The 25,847-nt window shown below is 44.1% G+C and overlaps 1 protein-coding gene across 2 annotated transcripts in view; it reads left to right on the top strand.

Moving 5' to 3' along the window:
* Nucleotides 1-25,847, top strand: part of LOC146869314 (solute carrier family 12 member 6-like) — an 818,593-nt gene that overhangs the window by 263,979 nt on the left and 528,767 nt on the right. For both annotated transcript variants that reach the window (XM_085648043.1, XM_085647962.1), the window contains one exon: nt 20,838-20,892. In XM_085648043.1, the coding sequence (XP_085504169.1) occupies nt 20,838-20,892 (55 nt within the window). The remainder of the gene's footprint in view (nt 1-20,837; nt 20,893-25,847) is intronic.

The following is a 25,847-nucleotide window of genomic DNA, read 5'->3' as shown; positions in this document are numbered from 1 at the left end:
CCTTTGGCGCGCCTTCGGCGCACAATCGGCGCGCCCGCTGCGCGTGAACGCTGCGCATACACGTGGACTACGCCATAAATGGCGTAGGGGGGGGCTGAGTGGGAGGGAGGAGCAGCTGGGAGGCGGGAGCGGGGTGGCGCGGGGCGTGGAGGGGGATCAGGTAGAGAAGGCAAGAGGGGGGGCGGGGCCGCAGGGGAGCAGCTGCAGGGAGCGGGGAGGGCGGGAAGACGGCGAAAGGTGGCGAAGCGGCAAGCACAGGTAGCGGGCAGAGAAGGGCGAGAAGACGGCGAAGGTGAACAAGAGCAGGAACTAGGGAAGCGGCAGGCACAGGTAGCGGGCAGAGAAGGGCGAGGAGACGGCAAAGGTGAACAGGAGCAGGAACCAGAGGAGCAGCAAGCACAGGTAGCGGACAGAAACGGCAGGCAGGGACACCGGGCACCCTCAAGGAGAGCTGTGCGGCGGGTGGAGCGACCGTCACCGACCAGAGTCAGGTCAGGTCACGATGTCAAACAACGTGTTCAAATCAATCCACAATACTTTTGAGATCTTAACAAAGCGATCGATCTGCTTTTACCATTCTACAGGCCAAATCACCCCTACTCTAGGGCACATGCACGTACCCTCCATTCTGTACCTCTCGTAAAGGGAAATTTCCTATGCCTAGCGTCTCCTACTGTCTTTTTGGAACTCATCTTCTTGGACCATCTTTCCTCCCATTTATCAAGCATGATCCATATACGCATTGCTATTATCAAATCTCTGATGTGTGTCCTCAGCCCTATGACCCTTTTCTCTTCCAGTTTTTGGTCTACATACTGCAACCTTTGGTTTCCCTGAAATGCCTTCGTTTTAGACAAATTCACCTCATACTTCTTGGCCAACTCTGTCAGTTTCTCATGTGCGGTTCTTGCCTTGCGAGTCACATCCTTTGCTACAAAAAGTAACTCATCTTGTTCATAAATGTCTATCCTTTCAAGGGGCAAATTTCCCTTTATTATTTCGTCTACTTCTGCTTACAATCTCACTACATCTAACATCCTCGCTTTCATGGCGCCCTTCAATATTTCTCGACAAGCTGCACCATTACGCTCGTCGTACTCGCAGCTCAGATCTCGAGATCTACTATCTTCTGTCAGGTTTCTAAAGACTGATCGATTTCCTAAATTATCTTGCTCATCATTCCCTGCGGTTCTCTCACTCTGATTACTCGCAGGCGGTACCCACATTCTCAGATCTGATCTTGACTCGGCCAAAGACCGTGGTCTTATCGGTCTCACATCCACCTGTCCCCTGGAGGAGTCTACGGTGGTTGGCAATGGCGTACTCCATTCTATAGGTCTCGGAGCCTGTTCCATCTCGCTCACTGTCCCATTTCCCTCTACGACACTCTTTAATCCAGCAGCAGCTGACTGTACTAGACTACCAACTCTCTCTGGGTCTGGGTTGTAAACTGAAACAATGGGCCCAATGGTAACCAATACTTTTAAAGCATCCGGTAACCTCGCACCTCTCGCATCTTCGGTACTTGCTACAGACTGAATCCTCATGTCCTCTGTTCCTGTCAAGATTTTCCCTACTACTCTCACATCTGACTGAGTGTGTAGTTCACTAGTCCCTTCCGCTGGAGCCGACTTTCCTTCATAGGAATCTGGATTAAACGGAGACTGTCTTTCCGACAACAACCTCTCTACCAAGCTGTCATCCGTATCACTATCATCCTCATCTACGCTCTTTGCCTTCGCACTGTCTGTTTTCTCTAGTAGTGGGTACAATCTATCCCCCTCAATCGTTTCCACTCTCCACCTCTTCTCTAGTGCATCCCACCTCGCATCTGATCGACTTCTTCACTCTTTCCTGATTTCTGTCTCTTTTCCTATCATATGCTGCTCTGATCCATGCATGTTATGTCTCAAACTGGGTTGGTCTAGGCAGAGGTCGCAAAGAAGACATCACAGATTTTAACTGATACAACACATCCAACCTGAAAGTACCATATCGTGGGAAAATCAGTTCTCCCTCACCATGAGTCATTTTATGCCAATTTTCAAGCCAAATTATGGTATGCAATCCCACATTCTTTGCCATATAATGAGCTGGAGTATCTTCGGGAGGGGCTTCTTCTCCCCCTTGAGTAACCACATTTTTGTCACCTCTACACAATTCTCAGAAAACCTTGAAACATTTCATGATGAACAAAATTTCTATCGCGCACAACGTATTTATTCACTTCCTGATGTCAATCCACCAATAGCAGCGACCGACCTATCGCAGCGTGACACCTTCCGGCGTCACACTTCCTCCACTCGCAGTAGTTCCCCTCCTTCACAATTCGCTTCTCACTCTTGCATTCGTCCCATTCACACTCTGAAGTAATTATCTGTCCACGAATCGACCGGACAATCACTTCTCTGACTGCCTCTGACAGTCTATCGAAATTGTTGACCTCAAACCTGGCAACTGTCTGTCCGCGAAACGACCGGACAATCGCCTCAACTGATAGGTTTCAAACGCTCAAAGTTCCACATGCAACAACCCACAATCAGCGTTGGTTACTCACGCACTCACACATTTGCTGCCCCTATCTCGGTCTGGGTAATCAATGACGCCTCACGATTCCCTTTCAATGGTCAACAAAATCTACCTTGGGTGTCTTCTACACCATAACTTCTCAGACTACTCGTCGAGTCTAAGAATCCCCGGCCTGCACGCGCTCGCAGCCTGATCTCACAATCACTCAACTCTCATTCCAACTCCGCAAGACATCACACAATCAAATCAACATCGCAATCTACAAAACACATCACCCTATTACTACTCACTCCTCCACGAACTGCTGCTTTCCGCCGCACCGCTACTCTCCGTCAGTTTCCATCAGCTGCCGTCGTCTGCCGCTCACCATCCAATGGGTCACCATCACTCGAATTCTATGGGCCTCTAAAATCTCTTATCTTGATCTAGATCTCCCCTCACTATCAGAGATAACCATCCTACTCTGCTACCAACTGATAAAGCCAGATTCTTATCGGTCTTACCATCACCAACAATCCTCTCAGGTCGCCAGGATCTTTTTATCTGCTAAATAGTGTAGAGGGGAGTTAATCCAACATTAACACATAATCAAAGGAAAATTAATTAGAACTCCAAAGGACATCTGACTCCAAATCTCAAATTCTAGGGGTTTATTATAAAGCCAAAAATAACTGCACATACAAGCACCTCAGCACGGGGTTAAGAAAATAAATGGGCACTAATACAAAAAAATATCCTACGCAGGAGTCTCATACGACTCAGAATAAGAATAGTCAGCTCTAGTAACATCAGGCAAGTGATAATCACTCCAATCTCTACATTAGAAGTCATTAACCTAAAAAGGAAATCAGTTAGTCTATCCTTACTCTATCTCTAAGGTGACATCCCTACTTAGCATTTTCCCTCCCAGGCAAGAGAGTAAAAAGGTGTCAGAAGTAAAGACTTCCTTAGAAGTACACTCACTTAGCCAGAGCTCGTTCTAAGATGCTCCTTCTAGCGCCCCATCTAAACCTCGACTCCTCATCCCACGGGGCACTGTCCCTAATTCAAAATCCCAAAAACGTAGAACACGCCCTCCGGCACACCTCTTCAGCCAGGTCTTCTCCCAGTGATTTTCCAGTGAAACTTGTCTCCCTTCCAACAACGGTTTACTCGTCCTTGGGTCCCAGGCACCTTCTTCGCCAAAAGTATCATCCCTACATTCCAGTATACTCCAATATTGGCTTCTCAGGCCATCCTGACTCCTGAAACAAAGAGTTAGTTCCTCTAACGAGCTAGGTATCCTTGCACCTGCAACAAAACATGGGAACGAGAAACTTTCCACTTCTCTGAGATTTTCTAACGTCCTGAAACCCAAAGCCTTACCAAGGGAAATCAATTTTGGCCTGCAATATTTAGCTATACTCCAATTATGGGGCCTGTAGGGCCCTTGTCTACGCACAGTTGCTCGCAGGTAAAAACCTTGATAAATGTTCAAAATAACATTCTTGTATGTAAACAAATCTTTTGTTTTGGAAGAAATCTCTCAATTCCACTATAGGTGTCACATTAAAGAATAAAACAATACTTTATCATTGGTTTATCGCAATTTTATTCATTGGATGTCCATCATTTTCTTCATACAAATCCAAATGTGTAATAACTTTGCTTTGATAAATGCCCAATGCATTTCGAGCCGAGGAGCTCTTCTTCAGGGGCTCAGTTTCTAATGATAAATAAACAATGAATTTGTCAATCAATATAACAATGATGTTAAAGCGTCATTTTGCAAATAACAATGTAAAAACGTTATAGGTAAACAAACTAAATTTTGTAATAAAAGATGACCAGGAGTGACCAACACCGTGCGTGACTGAATGAGTGAGAAAAGATTTACAACAAATACAATTTAAAAAATCTAAGAAATCCAATCTAACCAAACAGGAAAAGAACATATTAAAGTCAATTCAGAACAACACTGAGATACAGATTCAAAAAGCAGACAAAGGAGGCGCCATTGTCATAATGGATCGCTCGTTTTATATGGACGCTGTACAAGAACACGTATCAGACACCCAAACATACTTGAAGTTGGATCAAGACCCCATAGCAGATCTCAAAGCCACTTTAGTAAGTATTTTAGAGCACGCTTTAGAAATGGGATGGATAAATGAAGCGACTAAACAATTTCTTACAGTAGAATATCCTCGGAAACCTACCTTATACATGCTACCGAAGATCCATAAAAATGTATTCAATCCACCCATGCGACCTATAGTAACGGGATGTGGTACCATTTTCGAGCCTCTTGGTCATTACATAGACTACTTCTTACAACCTCTGGTTCAAGAATGGCGCTCATACGTAAAAGACACAAAGGATTTTTTATTAAAATTACAGAAGGTAACATCCATTGAAGACATCATTTTTTGCACTATAGACATTAAGTCTTTGTACACTTCAATACCACATACAGCTGGCATCAGTCACGCACGGTGTTGGTCACTCCTGGTCATCTTTTATTACAAAATTTAGTTTGTTTACCTATAACGTTTTTACATTGTTATTTGCAAAATGACGCTTTAACATCATTGTTATATTGATTGACAAATTCATTGTTTATTTATCATTAGAAACTGAGCCCCTGAAGAAGAGCCCCTCGGCTCGAAATGCATTGGGCATTTATCAAAGCAAAGTTATTACACATTTGGATTTGTATGAAGAAAATGATGGACATCCAATGAATAAAATTGCGATGAACCAATGATAAAGTATTGTTTTATTCTTTAATGTGACACCTATAGTGGAATTGAGAGATTTCTTCCAAAACAAAAGATTTGTTTACATACAAGAATGTTATTTTGAACATTTATCAAGGTTTTTACCTGCGAGCAACTGTGCGTAGAGACAAGGGCCCTACAGGCCCCATAATTGGAGTATTGCAGAATTGGCATCCATGACTGTTGCATGCCTCTCTACAGCACGCTGATTTTAAACACAGTAAATCAAGATTAACATTGATCTTCCAAATTAATTAATCACAGCGAGTGCCTCAACCACCAATATTGTTGTTCCAGTTCTGCAATATTTAGCTAACATAAGAAACGAACAGGCCTTTTTCTTTAAACGTATATGCGATCAGGCCTTTACACAATTTAAACACACTCTTATAAAATCGCACTATAAACATTGATTTCATTACTCTACATATATAAGAATAAGCAAACTACATGTTCAGACTTTAATATGGTGCACGTTTAAACCTAATGCATCACATTACACAAAAACCAATCATTATGCGTTAAACTAAAATACATTTGCAATTAACTACGACATTGCGCTTCATAAATGGCATGGTTACTTTTCTATAATAAGCACTTTTTAGTAACACATTTCTAAGTCACACGTTAATATGGGTCCTTTATGTGGGTGCGGACTAACAGTGATTATGGTGCACCCCTACAATTTTCGAAACCTGGCGCTCTATCAATACCATAGAGACATGGAGACTTTGAAGAATTGGGTTGTGCATTGGTTCGCGTTAACTACTATTTGCAGCATTAACAAAGTCTTCCAGAGCATAATAATGTTAAGAAGAGTACGTTGAGTTGGCAATATGAGGAAATTATGTCAGGGAGATTGTGTTGTCGTGAAGTTTTGCAGCCCAGAGGTTATGGGGTCTCTGATTGAAGAACTCTCAGTTAAATATGCCCTGACACTTAACCACACTGATGATACCATTACTGCTGTCCCACTTGGCTACTTTTACAAACCTAGAAACTAGCCACCATCACATCTCCGCAACAAATCCCATCATATAGACTTGTTTATGATACAACCCATGTCCAATAGGTGCTGTAGCGAAACTGATTGACTGCGGGATGATGTAGCGCAACGATAGATGTTAATTACGCCTTCGCTCCCATAAGCACTGTTAATAATATTTCAAATAGCCATTTATTACATCGGTTTTTAACCATTACGTCATGGAATGTTGCAGGAGTAAAACATTAGTTCATTGGCAGGGAATGGTTCAAATCGATACAGAATTGTGCATTAACTTTATTGCAAGAAACTTGGCATACAGAATCTTTCTTTATTAATGGTTTTAAAAACGATCTCTACACAAGCTATCTCTTCGAAGGTAGGGAGAGCAAAAGGAGGTTTAGTCTTAGTCCCAGTAACTTCACCATTAATTTTACAGAAAATTTACATTAAATCACAGTTTTTCAATTTTTTATATGTTTGCACTAAAGTAAAACAATGCATAGTAGTAATAAACTTTTATGATAATGTTGTTGATAGTACTAGACATAGGGTAATTATGTCACTGGAGGAGGAGTTGGACGACTTTTTGAAGGGGTTGGGGGGAGATTTGCTTATTTGGGCCGGTGATTTCAATTGTGAAAAGTGTAAAATTTTTATAGGGGATCAATGTGGCCATTGTGATGAACATGGCGACCCTTGTCCTCATTTCCCCCATAAACCATATGGAGAAGTGATTAATACTGTTATGTACAAACATAATCTAGAAATTATGGAGATAGGCGAACAAGAGGGAGAGACTGTTGTCCAAATGTATGAAGTAGCGAGATCCTAGTCTAATATTAACCATGCCCTAGTATCAGGGAATTGTAAGGGTTTTGTCAAAAACCTTTATATAAAGGCAAGTCCGTTTAGTGATCACCATCTGTTATTCCTGATACTGAAATTAAGCCCCTCACAAGAAAAGGTGAGCATAGCCCCTGCTGATATTAGAACACAAGGAGAAAATGGGATGTCTATCAAATGGTCTGGTGTTAATCCCATGGTGTTTATGGAAAGTACAATTCAAAAAAATCAAGAACACATAAATATCTGTTTGGATAGATCTTCCCCAAATACAGATATAGCTAGGGCATTCCACAACATTGCGGCTGCAATCTCTGGAGATTTGAAAATAAAAAAACACAAGAAAAATAGCAATCACTATCCCAGATGGTTCGACCAGCAGTGCTCCAAATTAAACAAGGAAATAAAGGAAGCATGAAAAGCTAGACCGAGGGACAGAGAAAGAATTTGTATGCTACGGAAAAATTGTAAACAAACGTTAAATACAAGAAAAATAGAAATTCGGGAAAGGGCATGGGAAAAACTGATCCAAGCAGCTGAGACATGTTCTATTTTACTTTGGAAAACAATAGATCATCCCTTTTTAGGTCTCGCGCCTAACGTTGCAGTCTGCAGCACTGCTCGCGTAGCGGGAGACCTCTTGTAGGGGTTTTAAAACGGCCCTAGGAATCGCACACGCTCGTGCGTGTGCTTTTCCTTTTGGGCCTCGCTATTGGCCTTTGCGTGCGTCTTTTTATCCAAGACAGCACGCAGTTGGCCAAAGGCGGGCTCATTGCTCCGCCCATGGCCTATTGATGTCTGTTACGTGCACCGCTGCCATGTGGTTTCAATTATCATGCCCAGACACGGGCGCGATAATTGAAACCACATGGCAGCGGTGTGGCGCGCGCGCACCACTCGTGGGCTTGTTCTCTGTGTCCTCAATGGGTCCCTGTCAGCTCGGGCAGCGGCCCGAAACAGAGATGATTGGGAGGGACCATGGGTGTGGAAAGCTATATCCTCACAGGACTTTGTCTCTTCCCTCAAATTGTCCATCATGTCGCAGAGTCTGACCTCCTCTCTCTAGTGTCTCCTTGCGCCATTGCCTCCTTTCTCATGAGTCTGCTTCGTCTTTATGTACTGCGTACAATCAGCGGCACTATCCATCAGACACACACAGGGTGGTCTGGCCGCCCTCGGCATGAGTGGGCTGCGCAGACAGATTCTGCTCTCACCTCGCACTGGTGACTTGTGTCCTGAATTACTGCCGCGATCTGACCCGCGACCCGTCCGCTGCCAAAGTCTGTGATGGTGCCTCAACAGGCACTGATGCCTGTAGCGCAGCAGTGAGTGCAGCAGAACCGAGGCCATGATAAAATTCGAGGCCTGCTCCAGTCCTTGACTCGAGGCCTGGACCGCGGCCTCTGCTCACGGTGCAGGGGGAAGTTGTCGCAGCTGACTGGCCCGTACCGCAACTGCGCTGCAGTGTTCCACAAGTAAGTGTGTCACACTGACTACCTTTTAAGTACCAGATGGGTTGTTTCAGATAATAGTTGCTTGTATTACGGTCTCACTCGCCCCGTGACATTGAAAGACACTAGCTCACTGTTGTAATTAGCGATTGTTTCACTAATGTACATTCCTGAGGTATAACCTACTTCTTTTGGTAATTTTTTAATTCTAGCGCTTTGTAACTGTCTGTGGCCATCCATCTAATCACATAAATGTTCTTGCTATATAAAAATGTACACAAATAAAACTTGTATTCCCTCCTTCTTCCCCCTCACCCCCGTACCAAACCCTCCATTTCTGAGACGTCAGCCCATCTCCTGTCAATGAGGCGCTATCCATCTGTTAGAGTGCACGCTAGAGTACCGCAGGGAAAGCCAGCAACCTTTCAACATCTCTGCAGTGTTCTGACTGCAGAGCAGCGGGGTATTTCCGCACATTTACACCTGAATCATGGCACAGGGAGCAAGGGCCTCTAAGCACTGCTGGTTTTGTTTAACGTCCTCATCAAGAGCTCTTTTGTCTGCCAGCGCGAGCGAGGAAGTGGCCCGTGTGAAGCCCCTTGAATGTAACCGGTAATGCGCCTCTTTGCCGTTTCCGGAAACACTGCCCAGAAGCACAAAGTATCGAATAAGTAGCACAGCTGAATGTGACTCTGCAAAGATGAATGGTTAGTCTACTTGGGAAAACACGTGACGATTTCCAATGTCTGGATCACACTAAGCATTCCACCCCCCACTTAGTGTAGGTCCAGGTGGGAAGTGCATACACAAATGCGGGCCAGCTAAGAAGAAGCCAACCTGGGGTTGCTTGTACTTTCCTTCAGATGAGATGTCCTTGAGCAGGTCTGCCAGAGCCGCCTCTATTGGGTTTGGGCCAAAAATGGAAGTTCCAGAACCATCAGGGGTATGGTGTTGGGTATGTCAGATATCTGAAGTGAGGTAGCATTGGCTCTGAGAGACATACTGACCCCCATTTGGGACCCTTTCCAAATTTCGCACACTATTGTTGTTTTTGTTGCTTGTTATGGCAAAGTTTACCGTAACATGGCCATAAGTTTCAAAGTGCTGCGCCATCGGGAACTAGCCCATCGGTCCCAGCCATCACGCTGAAACATCTATGACTGAATGCCAGCATTTCTAGGGTTGCCGCTGCAGGTACAAAAGGATTAATTTCCTATTGATCAAGTCACTTACCCTTCTCCCATCCTCTTTCTGCACCAGAAGAAGCGGTGACAGGATATGTAAACACGCAGTGGTTCTTATTTGCATGAGGTGTAAGAGGGCAGGTGTAGAGTTGGCAGGGGCCGTGCCCTAGCGGTATTGATTCACAGGATTTGGAGCGAGCCCAAGACTGCACAAAAACGCAGTAAAAAGCTTCTTTTGTCTCCTTCACTTTTTTGGGCGCCATCTACCATTATCTGCCCAGTTTAAGCGCGCAAATCCTAGTTGAGTATGCACGACTCCCCCACCACCCATCTCGGCAGGGACATGATCACTGAGACAATGTGATGGCTTTCTTTAGCAGGACAGTGAAGAGATGCAGAATCTTAGTGGGTGCTAAAACGCTGCTTACGAAACCCATTAAGAATCTGCCGATGTCTGAATGTGGTAAAAATAGCCCTTTTCACGCCTACTTGAAGGCGCCACATTTATTCCGTATTACAAGGTAGCCATCACCGAAATCCCCTCCACGTCCCTGCTTAAATTGGTGGAGGGGGCATGATTTCTACTCTCAGCTCTACCAGGCCCACCCAACTAAGAGAGCTTTGTTTTAGCACAAGGATAGCTGTTCATTTCTACCTTCAAGCAAACACCCTCCTGATCAGGGAGGTCGAGATGTGTTACTAACCTAGTGTTGCACATCTGCTGTTTCACTGCTGTAGCCAGGAGCCCACCCTTTTGTGCTTGGCATTTGGTGCGCCTAACAGCGCTGCACCAGTGTTGTCACCCAATCCTATATCCAAGTTTCGAGTTTGCTTATATGTTACATTTCAGTATTTTCAGTCCACTTAAGTGGCAACGTTTTAGTGCTTTGTGTGTGACACTCTCAGCGACTATCACACAAAATAAAAAAGCATTTGCAATGCAATAGGTCTCGCATTTACGTGAGTTTAAGCTATTGGCATTGTAAATGACAATGCCTTTTATTTATGTTTTAAAAACGAAAACAAAAATAAAAGGCATTGTTATTTGCAATGTCAATAGCTCAAACTCGCCTAAATGCGAGACCTATTGCATTGCAAATGCTTGTTATGATATGAAATGATAGCCTGTGATCAAAATTACTTTCCAAAACTTCTTTTGCTACAATACCCTTTTCCAAAACATATTTTATAATAACCTCGACCTACATCAATATGCATTCTATAGCACAAAATACAAACTACTGCAAAAAGTATTTTTCTAATTGGACAGTGCAGTTTCACATGTCTGATTTATTAACTATGCATAAAGTATTTTTAAGAATCTATAATATTTCTTTGCAATTTGAAAAGCGGATAGTGAATAAAAAGAATTTAGAACAGCAAAATTATTCTAGAATGTAAATAAGTTTAAAATAGGTTGCACTGAAATTAAATGCTATAGAAATGATGTGTTGGTGGTCAAATAAAGGTTTGGAGATACTAGGGCTAACACCATCTGTAAAGCTAATGTAGAGAGATTATAGGGTGCGTATCCATATGTAAGAGAAATCATATTTTTTTTAATTCTGATTTAGTACAACAAGAAAATGATTCATAAAATATGTTAACAGGATGGGAAGGAATTTAAAATTTATAAAAATACATTGGTTTAGTCAAAATAATAGAATGTGTAGAATAAAATTGTTATGGAGAAGAAAGTTTTGCAAAAGATGTTAAGAAAAACTATTTTGTTGAAGGAGCAATTTCATGTAACACAAATGCTGGATTTGGGGTGCATCCGAGTATCCTGAAACTTTGTATGCATGCACATGTGCCAAATCAAAGTCTTACCAATCAGACACATAGTAATAGTGAGGCCTAAGCACTTGGAGGTACTTGTAACACAGTACTGGAGTTGATTCCCAATAGACTGCAAAATTCATATTGTATAAAACAATTGTATTGGGCTAAGGACACATTTAGATGGTGGTGAGTTAAGGAGTGAGGGTCGTCTTAGTACTCCCACCTAGTGTTTGATCCGTGCATAAATGCTGCAAGCAGCCTTTGGGGTGGCCAGTTGTAGGGACTGAGTTTTTGTTAGATGAGAGATGGGTTTTTATAGAAATTATCTTCATTTGTCAGCTATTTTGCCCCTCTCATACTGTGTTTCTGTTGCCACAGTCTCTTAAAACGACCTTGGGGCTACTACTAAATAATACAGGTGATGCCAGGGTCGGATTGGTAAGGTGGGCACTCGGAAAATGGCTGAAGGACCGGTAGCCGAGTTCTAGCTGTGGGCTGCTTTTTTGGGCAGCCTGGGGGCTGTCTGTGCTGTTAGGATGCCGCCAGCGGCCCAGTGGGTGTCTGAGTGGCCTTTCTAGAGGCAGATGGACTGAGGTGTCCCTCCCTTTCTCTAGCTGAGCCGGCCCATTAATGTATGCTGATTTAGTGGGGGCAGGGGGCCTGAGCGCAAGTGGTCTCACTTGCCTTCATGTGTGGCTCAGCAGTGTGAACTAATCTGTGCATTTTTTTTATCTAAATGAAGTTAATAACATATGCCCCGCCCCCTTTCTTTACAGAAAACTTTGCTGAAGCAGTGTTTTGCGGAAAGGCAATACGCAAATGTGGGCCACTTTTTTCTTGGTGTCCCCGGGCCGATTTTTCATCCCAATCCAACCCTGGGTGATGCATCAGTTTACTAAGATATCTAGACTTTATACCAGGTTGGTAGAATCTGGGGCTTGGAAGTGCAGTCGAGACAGCATATGAACGAGTAAAGTACTGAGTGCCTTATGTGGTTGTTTAGTATGTATGCACTCCCTTATATGCAATCCGGCCTAATTCACTAAGATTTAGCTGTTAGTGGGTGTGAGTTACTCACCGAGTACTCCTGACTTACTTATAAATTCTGAGAACTCCTGGCTTACTTCTGGAATTTAGTGGTGAGGCAGTAGTACTTCAAGTGTATGTCGCATCAAATTCTTGGAGAATCGAGCCCGCCATGGTTAAACATGTCCATAGGTAGAACCATGGGTAGGTGGATTGAACCTTAAGCACTGAGAAATGTGGTGGTCTTCAGGTCACAAGTTTAAATTTCAGCAAGCCGACTCGGCCTTCTATCCTTCTTAGGCGGGTAAATTAAGTAGCATTAATTTGAGTTATAGTAACATCTAATGTACAGCTCTTATATACGGTACAAGTGTTTTGTGAAGCGCTACATAAAAATACGAGTTATTCCAAAGTTTATTTCAAACTGGACATTTTAACGAACTGAAGAGGCATGTGTGTGTGTTGTAATGAATAAATACCATAAATTTGTTCATCATGTCCAGACTTTGAAGGAATCCTGAAACACCCCTTTTCACAGGGTACGGAACTCCGGTTGATTGCTTTATCTTCTTCAGAAAGAAAGGTTAATACCGTGAAACTCTTTCACACTAGTATTGTTTACAAAGCATTTATCTCTTTACTGGGGACGTGTGTCACCAAGTGGTTACAGTTTTAAAGTCCAATACAGGAAAAGGAGATTAATAAAGATTATACATTTTCTTATTCCTTGACCTGTTCAGAATTCCAGTCATTAAGTGAAAAAAACCTGGGAACGAGAGCTTAACGTGCAGATTGAGTCCTGTGCTCCCATTGGCCAGAGGACGCTCCTAGCAGTTCACTGCCTATGTAAACAAACTACCACAAGATCGTCTTTCCTTTGTTTGGCGCCTTTACGGCTATTAATACACACTGTGACCTTCGCAGACATCCATTACCATCGCAATAAGGATCGGCCAGTCATTAGTGCCCGGAGTAAATCCCACAGCTCTGGTTCAGCTGATAATGGATAAAGGCCCCGCGCGCAGCCGAAAATATAAATAAATAATGAACCCCTGCATCTGTCAGCATCACTTGGGTACACCGTGTACCAGGGCGAAACACCACACTGGGGCGACCTAGACTGGGAAAGCAAGGATATCCCCAGGTGTGTGCAAAATCCATCGTCCCCTCAAGTCCTCCTTATGAGATTCTGTTGTGGTGCTGCTGCACCCGGAAGTCCTGGAATTTACTGAAGGGATGGGAATTCCAATGGAAGCCTGTCAGTTCTTACTTAGCATAGCCTGCCAGGTTTTCACCGGTGAAATGTGTACTTCGAAATTCCTGGTGGGTATGTGTGTGTTTTTTCATCGCGTATTTGGTAATCACTGTTCATATGGAAGCTCCAGTTTCTACCTGAATTGGGGTTACTGAGAAATCTGCAAAAAGGCCTTGATCTTCCTTTTTAGGTCTCGCCTGGCGTAGGCTGCGCTCATGCGCAGTCTCGCTGGCGAGATTTAATGAGATGTGGTTATTTTCTGTAAGGGGCATTAAGCCCCGCCCCTCTTTTCCATTGGCTGGCGTCACCGTTTATGCTAAACGGTGGCCAGCCATTGGAAAAGAGGTGTCCGTTTCGTATTTGCTTGGCTTTCTGTGCCGTCCCATTCGGACGGCCTCGCCTGCTTTGCGTTCGTCGCAAAACGTTTCTTATCTTTATGGGGCCAAACACATGGCCCCATAAAGACAAGAAACCATTTGGCAGGCGAGGCCGGCAGAAAAAGCCGAGCAAATACGTCAGGGCGTAATGGCATCCGCTTGGCTTCTAGGCGTGGTGTTTACTGGGGGCTGGAGTCCCCTCTGGCAGCGGGAGGCAGCTGGCGGCAGAATGAAGCAAGTTGCGGGCTCCAATAAGTACATAAATCACACCAACAAAGAGCTGTTCCTTGTACTGGGGGCCAGGGATACAATCCCTTTCATGGATTACTTAAGCGAAGCAGGTTTTGAGGGCTGGATTACTGGGGTACAATCTTTAGCCTGAGTCTCGCAGAGCACATCTACCCTGATCTCCTGACAGGTATCGTAAGAGCCACTAAACAATCAGATCGTGTCTTGTCCGAGTTCAGACTCCAATATCCATGGTCTCCACAGAATCACTCCCCGTGTAATCTCAACAATGGTGTCACTATTTAAAGCAAGCCCCAAGGCTGTAACGCCCTGAACGTCTCAGGATCGTTTAACAGACACGATAAGGAGAACGCGACCACTTGTGAAGGTTTAGTTATTTTAATGAAGGCAAAAATAATACAAGGAATAAACAAAGGTTATAGTCACTGGAATCCTCCAGGCTAAGTACGTTACCAGCCCACAGCACGGATGGTTCTAACCGTCCTCTGCATATACGCCGATCCCGGCGTATGCCAACAGAGGGCAGAAATGAAATGGCCGACAATGCCAATCGGTAGGCTGTGAGGGGCACGAAGAGTGTTGGGGAGAATCGAGGAGTCAGGGAAACACCCAGCCGGGGTCTCTACCTGAAGGGAGCAGCCGCTCAACCTCTTCCTCAGACTGCACCGGGACGCGGAGTCACCTCCTGGTGATGCGTCACCGATACCCCAATCACAAGCAAAGAAGACTGAACCGAGAGCAGCCGCTCGATCGATCCTGTGGACTTCTGAGTCTGTAACGCGGCAAACACCTCCTGGTGTGCGTTGCAGCTGGCAGTCCCTGTATCTCTGGTCGGGCTGGGAGTTACGACTCCAACCAGCAAAAGCGCCACTGCGCTTTGACTCAGCCGAGTCAAAAAGCGAAGCTCAATGGTTATCCGGTAGAGCTTCCGGGTCCTTCACAGGTGACGATGGGGCAAGACACGGCCCAGGGAGTAATGACTCGACCTACCTCCGTTCTTGCCTTACTGGAGCACCACTTCGGAACACTGCTCTTCACTAAGCAGGTACGTCGGTGTAAACACAATATCCGACAGCGTTGTACCTCCCGGTTCCTCCCTTTATAGGGCGTGTTTTCCTTGAGTTATGTAACAGCTCTCCTGTTTACATAAGGGCGTGTTTTCCTCGAGTTATGTAACAGCTCTCCTGTTTACATAAGGGCGTGTTTTCCTTGAGTTATGTAACAGCTCTCCTGTTTACATAACCTCTCAACCGCTAAGCATCCTGGGAGATGTAGTCCGTTTTCGCTGGTTACCGTTTTCCTCCCCTCGCATGACAGGAAAGGCGATGTCACCGGTAGAGGTTTGCCCCCGTGATCTTTTTACTGCAGGGGTATGTGAAACGGCCCCCTCTGCTGTTGTCAGGGAGTAGAGAAACAAAGTGTGCCCCCGTAATGTCACAGGTGCCCCGGCCACCACCAATCTCGGACCAGGTGCGGTTACTACTAGAAAACCCCTTCCCGGTTACTACAAGACGGTAATAGGGCTTCGGGACGCGTTGAAACTCCGCCACCGCCTCTGCTGTTAGTGTCTCCCAAGGGCACCTCCACGCTCCGAGGCTCTCTTCCCCCCCCCTTCCCCGCAGGAGCCAACACCACTCCCACCGTCGACGTGAAAAAGGAGGGCCGTTCCGCCCCCCAACCTCCGGCTTCTGTTTCGCAGCTACCAGGGCCTCGGAGGCCTCCTTGGTAGTAACAGGACTCCCGGTCCAGGGGAAAACACTGCTTCGCAGTTCCCTCTGGCGGCACTGTGTGGGTGAAGGCGCAGTTCCTCAGGGAAGGGGAGAGCACTCCTCACTCTCCCGCTGCTGACGACCTGCTGGGCGAAATTTTAAAGTCGTTTACACCAAGCAGTAAAGCGAAGCGGCAAGTCTGTGTGCCCCAGAGTACAGGGGGAGATTAATAGCTGAGATGCGGCGAAACGTCTTTTTAGCAGGAAATATTTTCCGCACTATATTCATCAGACTGACTTATGCATTTTTTTCTCAGCTTCTTGTGCGGGGCCCATGTTGCCAACACAAAGCACAATATAAAAACGTTAGTTATTGCATTTACGAAATGAAGGTTTCTGAGCTAACATTGAAAAAAGTTTAGAGGCAATAAGAGGACTAAAGTAGCATCTGCTCACACCAGGTACCATCCTGGGCTGGTTCTGGGAAAGGGGAAATTTGCTTTTCCTCTCCTAAAAATAAACAAGCATTTGCAATGCAATAGGTCTCGCATTTACGCGAGTTTGAACTATTGACTTTGCAAATGACAATGCCTTTTATTGATCTTTTAAAAACAAAAATAAAAGGCATTGCCATTTGCAATGTTAATAGCTCAAACTCTTGTAAATGCGAGACCTATTGCATTTTTAATGCTTGTTTTTTTTTGCTGTGACTTGTCAAAGTCAGAACACTTAGAACGCTGATGTCTTAAGAGAAACTCTTCTGTCTATTTTTCAGTCGGCGAATTTACAGAAGCAAAATTCATTATATCCGCATTGTCTTCCCTCTTAGGGCAAGGATTACGTATATCAATACAGACACACTATGGTACCTTACACGAGAAAGTAATGTGTTCTATAAAGAGTGAAGATAGAAAGCCATACTTGGGGAATAAATCTAGTTTTTAATATGTTAAAGTTGCAGAAAAGAAAACCAGCATTGGCATAGCCAATAGGTCTCGCCTTGGGGACCTTATAAGTGTTTAGCCATGCAATGGTTTATATTGTTGCACCAAGGATATTGTGCTGCATAACTAAATACTTATAAGGTCCCAAAAGCGAGACCTATTGGCTATGCCAATGCTTGTTTAACGACATATCAGCTGCTAAGATAGACACTCTAGTAACTCCCAAGGAATGGCTGATCCACTTTGAACATATTTTTAACCCCAAAAAAGAGGACCCCACGACTGATGATAATAGTAACTTTATTTTAGTGGATACTGTCAAGATAGCACCCATCGCCCTAGACTAAATTAAAACTGCCCTAAACAAAAGCGCAAATGGTAAAGCTGCAGGACCAGACGGGGTTCCTATCGATATTTTTAAGTCTAGTATTGATTTTTGGTCCCTAATTTTAGTAAGCTTTTTAAATGCTACAATAGGAGGGGTGTTACCTGCAACTTGGGTGGAAAGCATTATTGTCCCTATTTTTAAAAAAAAGGTGATAGAGGGAACGCAAAATGCTACAGATATATATCCCTACCCAATTCAACATCGAAATTGATGGGCAGAATCATGCTAGAAAGATTAGAAAGCTGGGTTAATGAGGAGAATAATCTAATTGACGCCCAGTATGGATTCAGATGGGTATAGGGACGGTAGAGCAGTGCGTTGACCTCGAGTTATTGATAGGGAAATATACCCTTGCCAAAGAAGGTCAACTACATCTTTGTTTTGTTGACCTCACTAGCGCATTTGATCTAGTTAATCATGTAAAATGATGGCAATCGTTGCAAGGGATGGGTGCATCGCACAATATTATAATTTAATTATCACAAGTATATGCCCTTCTGACTTCAAGAGTCCGATACGGGCCAAAAGGTGAATGCACTTCCCATTTTAGAGTTACCTGTGAGATCAGACAAGGTTGCGTCCTTGCACCTCTTTTATTTTTTCCTAATATTAACAATGTTGACCTATCTTTGCCGAATTTTAATGCTGACACCCCTAGAGTTGGTACACGTGTAAAGCCAGTACTCTTATATGTAGACAATGCAGTTATATTATCAAGGACTGCAAGGGCTTCAATGTTTAATTGAAAACTTCACGCAATTTATGATTGGAAAAGATTTAAAACTGAATCTTAGTAAACCTTTTGTCACGACTTGTGGGAAAAGTAAAATAAAGAGTAGGGACCATGATGTAGAAGGCTTACATATTGAAAGAATAACATTTTCATATTTAGGACGCCTCTTTAATAGGAATGGAACTTGGGGTGCACATATCGACCTATGCAAGTTAAAATGGATACGATCGAGTGAGGGTATTTTTTAGATTTTCAAAATAAATTGGTAACAAGCCAGTACAGGAAATCCTTACACTATATAGGAGTAAGTGTATCACAGGTACATGTTATGGAGCAGCACTATGGGGAAGGGCAAATACTTCTTTGCTGCAAATTCATGAAAATAAATTCCTAAGGAGGTTCTTAGCAATTCATAACTCAACTGCTTCATATCTAGTTCATAAGGAGCTATGTGTACCTTATATTAGCGATTACATTAGTACGGTAGCCCTGACGCTTTGGCACGGGATTTGGAGTAAGGTGGAGAGTAAATTCACTAAGGAAAGAATAATGGATTGCCTTGCCCTTGGTTACTGTAAAAAATATCCCTTGGCTACAGTATATTTATAATCTTTTAGTAGAGTGTAAGTTGTACATTGACTTTTACGACCCACAGCTCATCCAGGATTACATTAAAGGGGACCTAAAAATAAGGTTAGCAAATTCAAGGGAATTTGCAAGAGATGTAGGAGTAAGCTCAAAATCGAGTGTTAGATCATTCTGTGAAGGCCTGCTTTTGTCGGGTTTCCAATCATACCTCATCTCAATGAGAAATGTGCAACACAAATTTTATTTAACAAGGTTAAGGATGGGTACCTTAGATTACCAGATTGCATGCCCCAGAATGGGCAAGTGGAGTTATAATCTTCCAAACTTCCCTTGTGATGGAAAGTCTTCACAGACCACATTGCACTTTATACTTTTTTGTAATTTTTATCGGGACATCGGGAAATTTGTTTTACGACCTTTATTTATTGCTAACAAATTGTATTTTTTATAAATCCGCTTTTAATTATATCTGTAGCCTGGAAAACGAGAAAGTTTGCAATGCCGTAATTGTTTTTATACAAATGGCAATTGGAAAAAAAGGATAATTCTTATTTGGAAGCCTTGACATATGAAAATAACTAGATTCTTTAATATTTGGTTAAGGCTCTATATACTTATGCTGGAACATAGCCATTGCATCGTACTCTTGAGTCCTGCTCCCTAGAGCTTTGTTTACATAACTATTGTGATTAATAATTGAGAAACTTCTTACAATGAAGCACTATTATGCACTGCACTTTGTATTGTGACTGCGAGTTCAAGTTTACATAATTATTGTGTTTTTTTAAGCAGATAAATGTTCCTACTTTTTAGCCTGAGTACTATGCACTGAACTGCTTTTAACAAGTTTATATAATTATTTCGATTAATAATGGAGTTGTTGCAAGCACAGAAAACCTCAAGATGGAGTATTATTATGCACTGAATTGTTTTTAATCGGCTCAAATAATTATTGCGATTAATAATGGAGACATTTTTTAGAATGCTTTTATGGTTGTATATTATATACCGAATAAAGCGGACTTGAATTGATTTAATAATTTTTGCAAGCCCATAGGTGTCTTAAAGACAAGAAGGGTATCAACTGCGAATAGGAGAGTGGCAATTTTTTGGTTTGCTAGAGAGGGAGCGTCCGCTGGGATGGCAGATAAAAATTCAACAACTTGGTTGATGTAAATTGAAAACAAAGTTGGAGTCAGGACGCAACCCTGGCGAACCCCCGTTGTATTTTAATGGGATCGGTGATTTGTCCTTGGCTACCCCATCTTATCCTGGCAAAGTTCTCTTCGTGCAGCCTAATTAAAAGCGCCAGGATTCCCGGGAGCATGCCCTTCTCCCTAAGCACCCACCAAAGTTTGTCCCTGGGATCAAAGTCAAAAGCTGATTTTAAGTCTATGAACGCTATGTATAGGCTCCCCTTGCCCAGCAATACCACCTTCCAGTACAGCATGAGGAGGTGGAAGACCTGATCGATTGTACCAGTCCTCCCGCTTGGAGGAGAGAGAGAATATGATTCTCATCCATCCAGGCCTAGACCTTAGCTAACAGCGAGCGGCAGAAGACTTTTTGGACTCAATCGATCAGGCTGATTGGCCGATAGTTAGAGAGGTTGGCCCTATCACCATTTTTAAAGATAGGGATCACTTCGGCCCCCTTCCATGATTCCGGGATCCTCCCCCTGCCAGCAATGTCATTGGATAGTGTCGTTATATAAGTTGCCTATAAATGAAAGAAAAAGGGGACAAAAGAGGGAACAAACTATCTAAAGTGTCAAGAAAGAATTAAAGACTAAAAAGTAAAAACACTGAAGTTAAAAACTTTTCAAAGCTCTCAGACATTACTAACCTTTCATCTTCACTGTATTTCATAGTCTAAAAAGTGGTCTTCACTATAAAAAGGCATTTGTGCAGATTGTTTTAAATATTAGCAATGTTCCTTGACTGTAGGCTGGTGCACTGGCATTTTCCTGCAAAACAGGCATTACAGAGGCATCTGCTTTTGATTCATAATCATGCTATCCTTTTCTTTTCCAGACACTGCTGACTGCCATTTCTATGAGTGCCATAGCAACCAATGGAGTTGTGCCAGGTGAGCTGTGATTTCATACCCTTCTGTCCTTCTGTAAATGAGGAAGCCTGAAGTTGCTCATGGCCAAGTTACTCATCCATTAGCATGGTTTGATGGACCTGTGGTCCTCATATTTTATCCAGTTCTGTTTTTAGGTCTCGGCTAGCATGGCTGCGCACATGCGCAGCTCGCTCGGCGAGATTTCATGATTCTGAGGGAATTCTGTAAAGGGCTTCAAGCCCCGCCCCTCTTTCCCATTGGCTGGTGTCACCGTTTATGCTAAACGGTGGCCAGCCATTGGAAAAGAGCACTTTGTGACGTAGACTTTTCCATTTTTAAGACGGCCCACTTGGACGGGCTCGTCTGACTTCCTCCCGTTGCAAAATGTTTCTTATCTTTATCGGGCCATGTGTTTCAAACGCATGGCCCCATAAAGACAAGCTCCGCTGCGTGTTTATTTTTGCATCTCGCTAAACCGTGGCTGCCTGGCGGGTGCGCACTCCAGCCATCATAACCCCTCTCCTCCACTACCCGACACCCCCGCAACCTCCCCCGTCTCAGAAAACGCAACCGACGATAGTAAATTTTGCTGCTGCAAAACCGGGATCGCAGGCAGCTCTGCCAATGCACCTCACTCCACTGCGTATTGCTACAGTTATACCAATATTTCTCACACGGAATGTGGCTCTTCTTGCAACGTTCACTAGTGTTTTCTACTATTTATATAATGTGTAACGTAGAAAACAGAAATAGCTCAGCACACAACTCAAATTCATGTATTATAGACAGAAATATATGTCAAAGTCAATAAACAAACAGCTATGTAATATATCCCCAAAGATTCACGGTAAACTTCAGTATCTTGATGATTAATTTTTCTTTATTTAGTTGTTCAAGTTATTCTGATTTAAAAGTACAGCATACAATTCATGGGGGATATATCACAACCTGTTTGTTTATTGACTTTGACATATATTTCTGTCTATAATACATGAATTTGAGTTGTGTGCTGAGCTATTTCTCTTTTCTACATTTTTTGGGTGACACCAAATATTAGGGACGCATGAAGGTCACGTCCCTGGCTCTTTGCACCACATTTTTGTTTATTTACACTATTACACTAGCTTGATTGGTGCAGGTTTTCTAGTGCCCTGATCTTCTCTCTGCTGTTTTGTATTACATAATGTGTAACGTAACTGGCGCTCATGTAAAGCTCTCTGCCTGGCGAGCGCTTGTTTCCCACAGTCCCCGGGCAGCGCACCGGGGGCCGGGGTCGGTTGAAAACTCTGCCCCAGGATCCCGCTGGGCTCACTGCTAGGAGCAGGGCGAGCCTGAAAATCCCAGCGCCCCCTCTGCGTGGACTGTAAACTGTGTGACAGGGGAGTTACAGGCCCGACCACCACCATGTACCTATCACCATGACGATTTGCATGATATTCATTAAAAGGCGACTATGCATAGAATGAATCCACATGGAATGTATTTACACCGCTAGTGAAGCTCTGACGTGTCTGATGCCCTACCGTGCCTAATCCCGGCGCCCCCGCCGGTGGGTACTCTCCAAGAAGACACCCTTGTCATTTATTTATACAAACATGGGTAGCTATCGACGGGCACATTTAATATATACGCACACCAAGCCATTCAAAGGGGATTCGACAAAAATTCGACCAAACTATGCAAGAAACCCCCCTCAAGGTTAATAAAAAACACATCCACCCCCGGATGTGTAATACTTTTTATTTTACTCTCTGGAAAGGAGACAAACCTCACTTGAGAGTCACAGCGTGCTCCTGGCTGAGCCCAATGCTGTGTTACACCCACCAGTGCCCGCCGATTGCCTCACACCTCTGTGTTGTATTCCACCAGCTAGTGCGAATGCTATGACACTCTCTAGCCCATGTGCACTGTAACACCACCTCGTTAATATGTCATGCCACACTTGCCTTCGCACGGGTTATATTGCCCCATCTAACGTGCCTTCCTCGATGTGTATGTTATAACGCACAGCGCTATGCCATACATATTACAATCTGGGATCCATATCTTTGTCACAGTGCATATGCAACGTTACACTCCCCAGCACATATTTTATATTACAGCTTTAGAGACTAGTTATGTTACACAACACTGCCCTGTGCATATTACACTCCAAGGCGCATATCGCATAGCACACGCTAGTGCCTGTGCTATCTCGCGCTCTCCAATGAATCAGTCATTGCGCACAATGTATTGCATATTATATTTCACGCCCTGCTTCATCTTATATCACACTTTTTGGTGCACAGTTTATACCATATACTACATCTAGTTTTCATTTTCAATCGTGCTCTCAGGACTATGTTCTATATAACACTGCGTCCACCTACCCTTTTCACGGGCATTACATTTTGCGATGGGGGTGGAGGGTCAGGGGGTGTTTCTGCCAAGTGAGCCCGGAGTCACAGTCACAAACGTCCTCTTCTTCCTGAATAAAAGTGAGATTATGCTGCATACTTGTTCATGTTTTAAGTAGTTCACACAGACACGCATTTTAAAAACAATAAAGTTCCTAATACCCACCTTCTCTGAACAGTTAGCTTGCTGCCCCATCCACCTCCTCCCTATCCTCTGTTGTCTGAATCCATGGACTAGCCTCCTCCCTCCTGCCATGCATGGTCTGATGTGCTGCCACTGCCCTCCATTTAGCATGATGTACCAGTCCACTCCTCCTGCCCTCCATTGCCCAATAATATGGCCCATCATTGACCTCCTGCTTAGCCTCTGTGCTTAGCTTGCTGCCCCTATTCTCCTTCCCCCTGCCCTCCGATGTCTTTGTGCATGCCCCTGCTCCATCCTTTTTGCCCACTATGTTCCATGGACCTGCCACTCCTATCTACTCTGAGTGTTCTGTTGAGCTGCCACTCCCCTCCCACCTGCCTAGCATTGTCAGATGACTGTAACCTGTCCCTGCCACCTCCACCCTGCCTGTCCACATGCCATGCCCCTATACCCTTCCTCCTGTCCTCCATGGTCCATTTTACTGCCACACCCTTCTGCCCTCCCTGATCTGTTGTGCTGCAACTGCTCCTCCTGCCTGCCCCACGCGGTCTGTTGTGAGGCCCCTTCCCCTGAACTCTCTTGTCTGTGCCCAGGTCCTGACCCTCCCTTCTATCCTCCATGGTCCTTTGTGCATGCCCCTGCACCCTCCTTCTTGCCCATCATAGCCATTGTGCTGCCACTAACCCTCCTGCTTGCCATGCATGGTCTTCTGTGCTGCCATGGCCCCTCCCACCTTCCCTGTGTGGTCAGCTTGCTGCCCCTGACCCCCTCCCACCTTCCCTCCATGGTCTGTGTTTATGCCACCATAGTCTCATTGTTGCTCTCCATGGTGTGTCTTGTTTCTAGTGCCCATCCTGCCTGACCTCCATGGTCATCTTGCTGCTCCTGCCCTGCCACCTTGCCTCCAGCCCTCTGTTTCCATGTGCAGACCCCCTATTCCCTCCCTCCTGGCTTGTCTGTTCCATTGTAATGCCCCTGATCCGTCCCTCCTGCCCTTTATGGTCTGTTATGCTGAAGCTTTCTCTCCTGTCTGTCCATTATGGTCAGCTAGCTACCATTGCCTCTTTCCCATCTGTTCTCTGTTGTCCATGTGCATGGTCCTGTCCCCTCCCTATTGCTTTCTATGGATTGTTGTGCTGCACTCCCGTCCCGCATGCGCTGTGTGGTGTATTGTGCTGCTGCAAACCCTGATGCCTGCCCTGTAGGGTCAGTTTGGTGCACCTCTCCATGTCCCTCCTGTCCTCTGTTATCCGAGTCCATGTCCCTACCGCAATTCCTCCTGCCTACCATGATTCAATGTACCATACTTGCGAACATTTTGAACTTGGTAAGAGGGAGATTTTGAAAAAAAACTGGGGTATTGATTTTCCCCTTTGAGTTACATTGAAAAAGAGGAGATTGTAGACAGGAGACAGATCAAATAAAGCCCATTTGAGCTTAAAAACATTGGACGTTTCCTGGCTGAAACGGGTCTGTTGGCATGTATGGTTGTACTACCACTGCCTCTTCCTTCTGACCACAATGGTCTATTATATTGCCACAGCCTCTCTTGCCAGTCCTGTATTGTTGGTTTGTTGCCCCTGCCCCCCTTTCCACTGCCCTCCATAGTCTGTTGTGCTGCCACTGCCCTTCCTGCCTGCCCAGTGTGGTCAAATTGTTGCCTCTGCGCACTCCTACCTGCCTTCAATTTTCAGAGTCTGTGCCCCTGGCCTCTGCCTCTCAACAGTATCCCAATGAACAGCTAGATTGCTAACATTCTATATTTATTACAAAAGTGTGGAACGCCTGATGTAATCAAAACTGTAATACCTAGAGTATTTCCTTTAGAAATTACATATATGAGAGGGTCTTATTTGCATCAAAATTATGGTTAGTGCTCTAAAAAACTAAAATGAGGACATATTTTCTGAGTTTTTAAATAGCGACAAAGAACTTTTAAATTATTTGTGATCTTTGTTTTTTTATCCAGTTGACCACTTGATTTAATGTTGCACCTTGGCGAGAGGATGTGGTGTTACTTCCAGAGCTGCAGACTTTGCAACTGGGGAACCAGGTTGGAGTTTCTGCTTCAGCTCAACATTCTGTGATTTTGGTCAAATCACTTAATCTCCCCATGTCTACAACCAAAATGAATTTGATCTTGTGTGATGTAACCAATGCTCATGTAAAGCATTCCAATACCTGACAAATCTGCACTATATAAAACTGCAAATAGACAAAAAATAAGTGTTTTGCACACTTCTGTCATTGGGCTACATGTGGGGCTACATCTGGGTGATATTTGGGCTACATTTGGGCACTTTTGTCTCTGGTGGCCATTTTAGGAGATTTATTTGTTATGAAGTTTCCTAATTTCCTCATTTACTGCAGTCTCCTCAGTATGAAATGCTTTCAGTTTTTTACTTTGATTCCATCATGAAGGTATTCAGATATGT

Source organism: Triturus cristatus, chromosome 1_1 (assembly GCF_964204655.1).
Source record: "Triturus cristatus chromosome 1_1, aTriCri1.1, whole genome shotgun sequence".
Classification (NCBI taxonomy): Eukaryota; Metazoa; Chordata; class Amphibia; order Caudata; family Salamandridae; genus Triturus; species Triturus cristatus.
The sequence above is the reverse complement of the archived record's forward strand: the minus strand, read 5'-3'. Positions and strand labels throughout refer to the sequence as shown.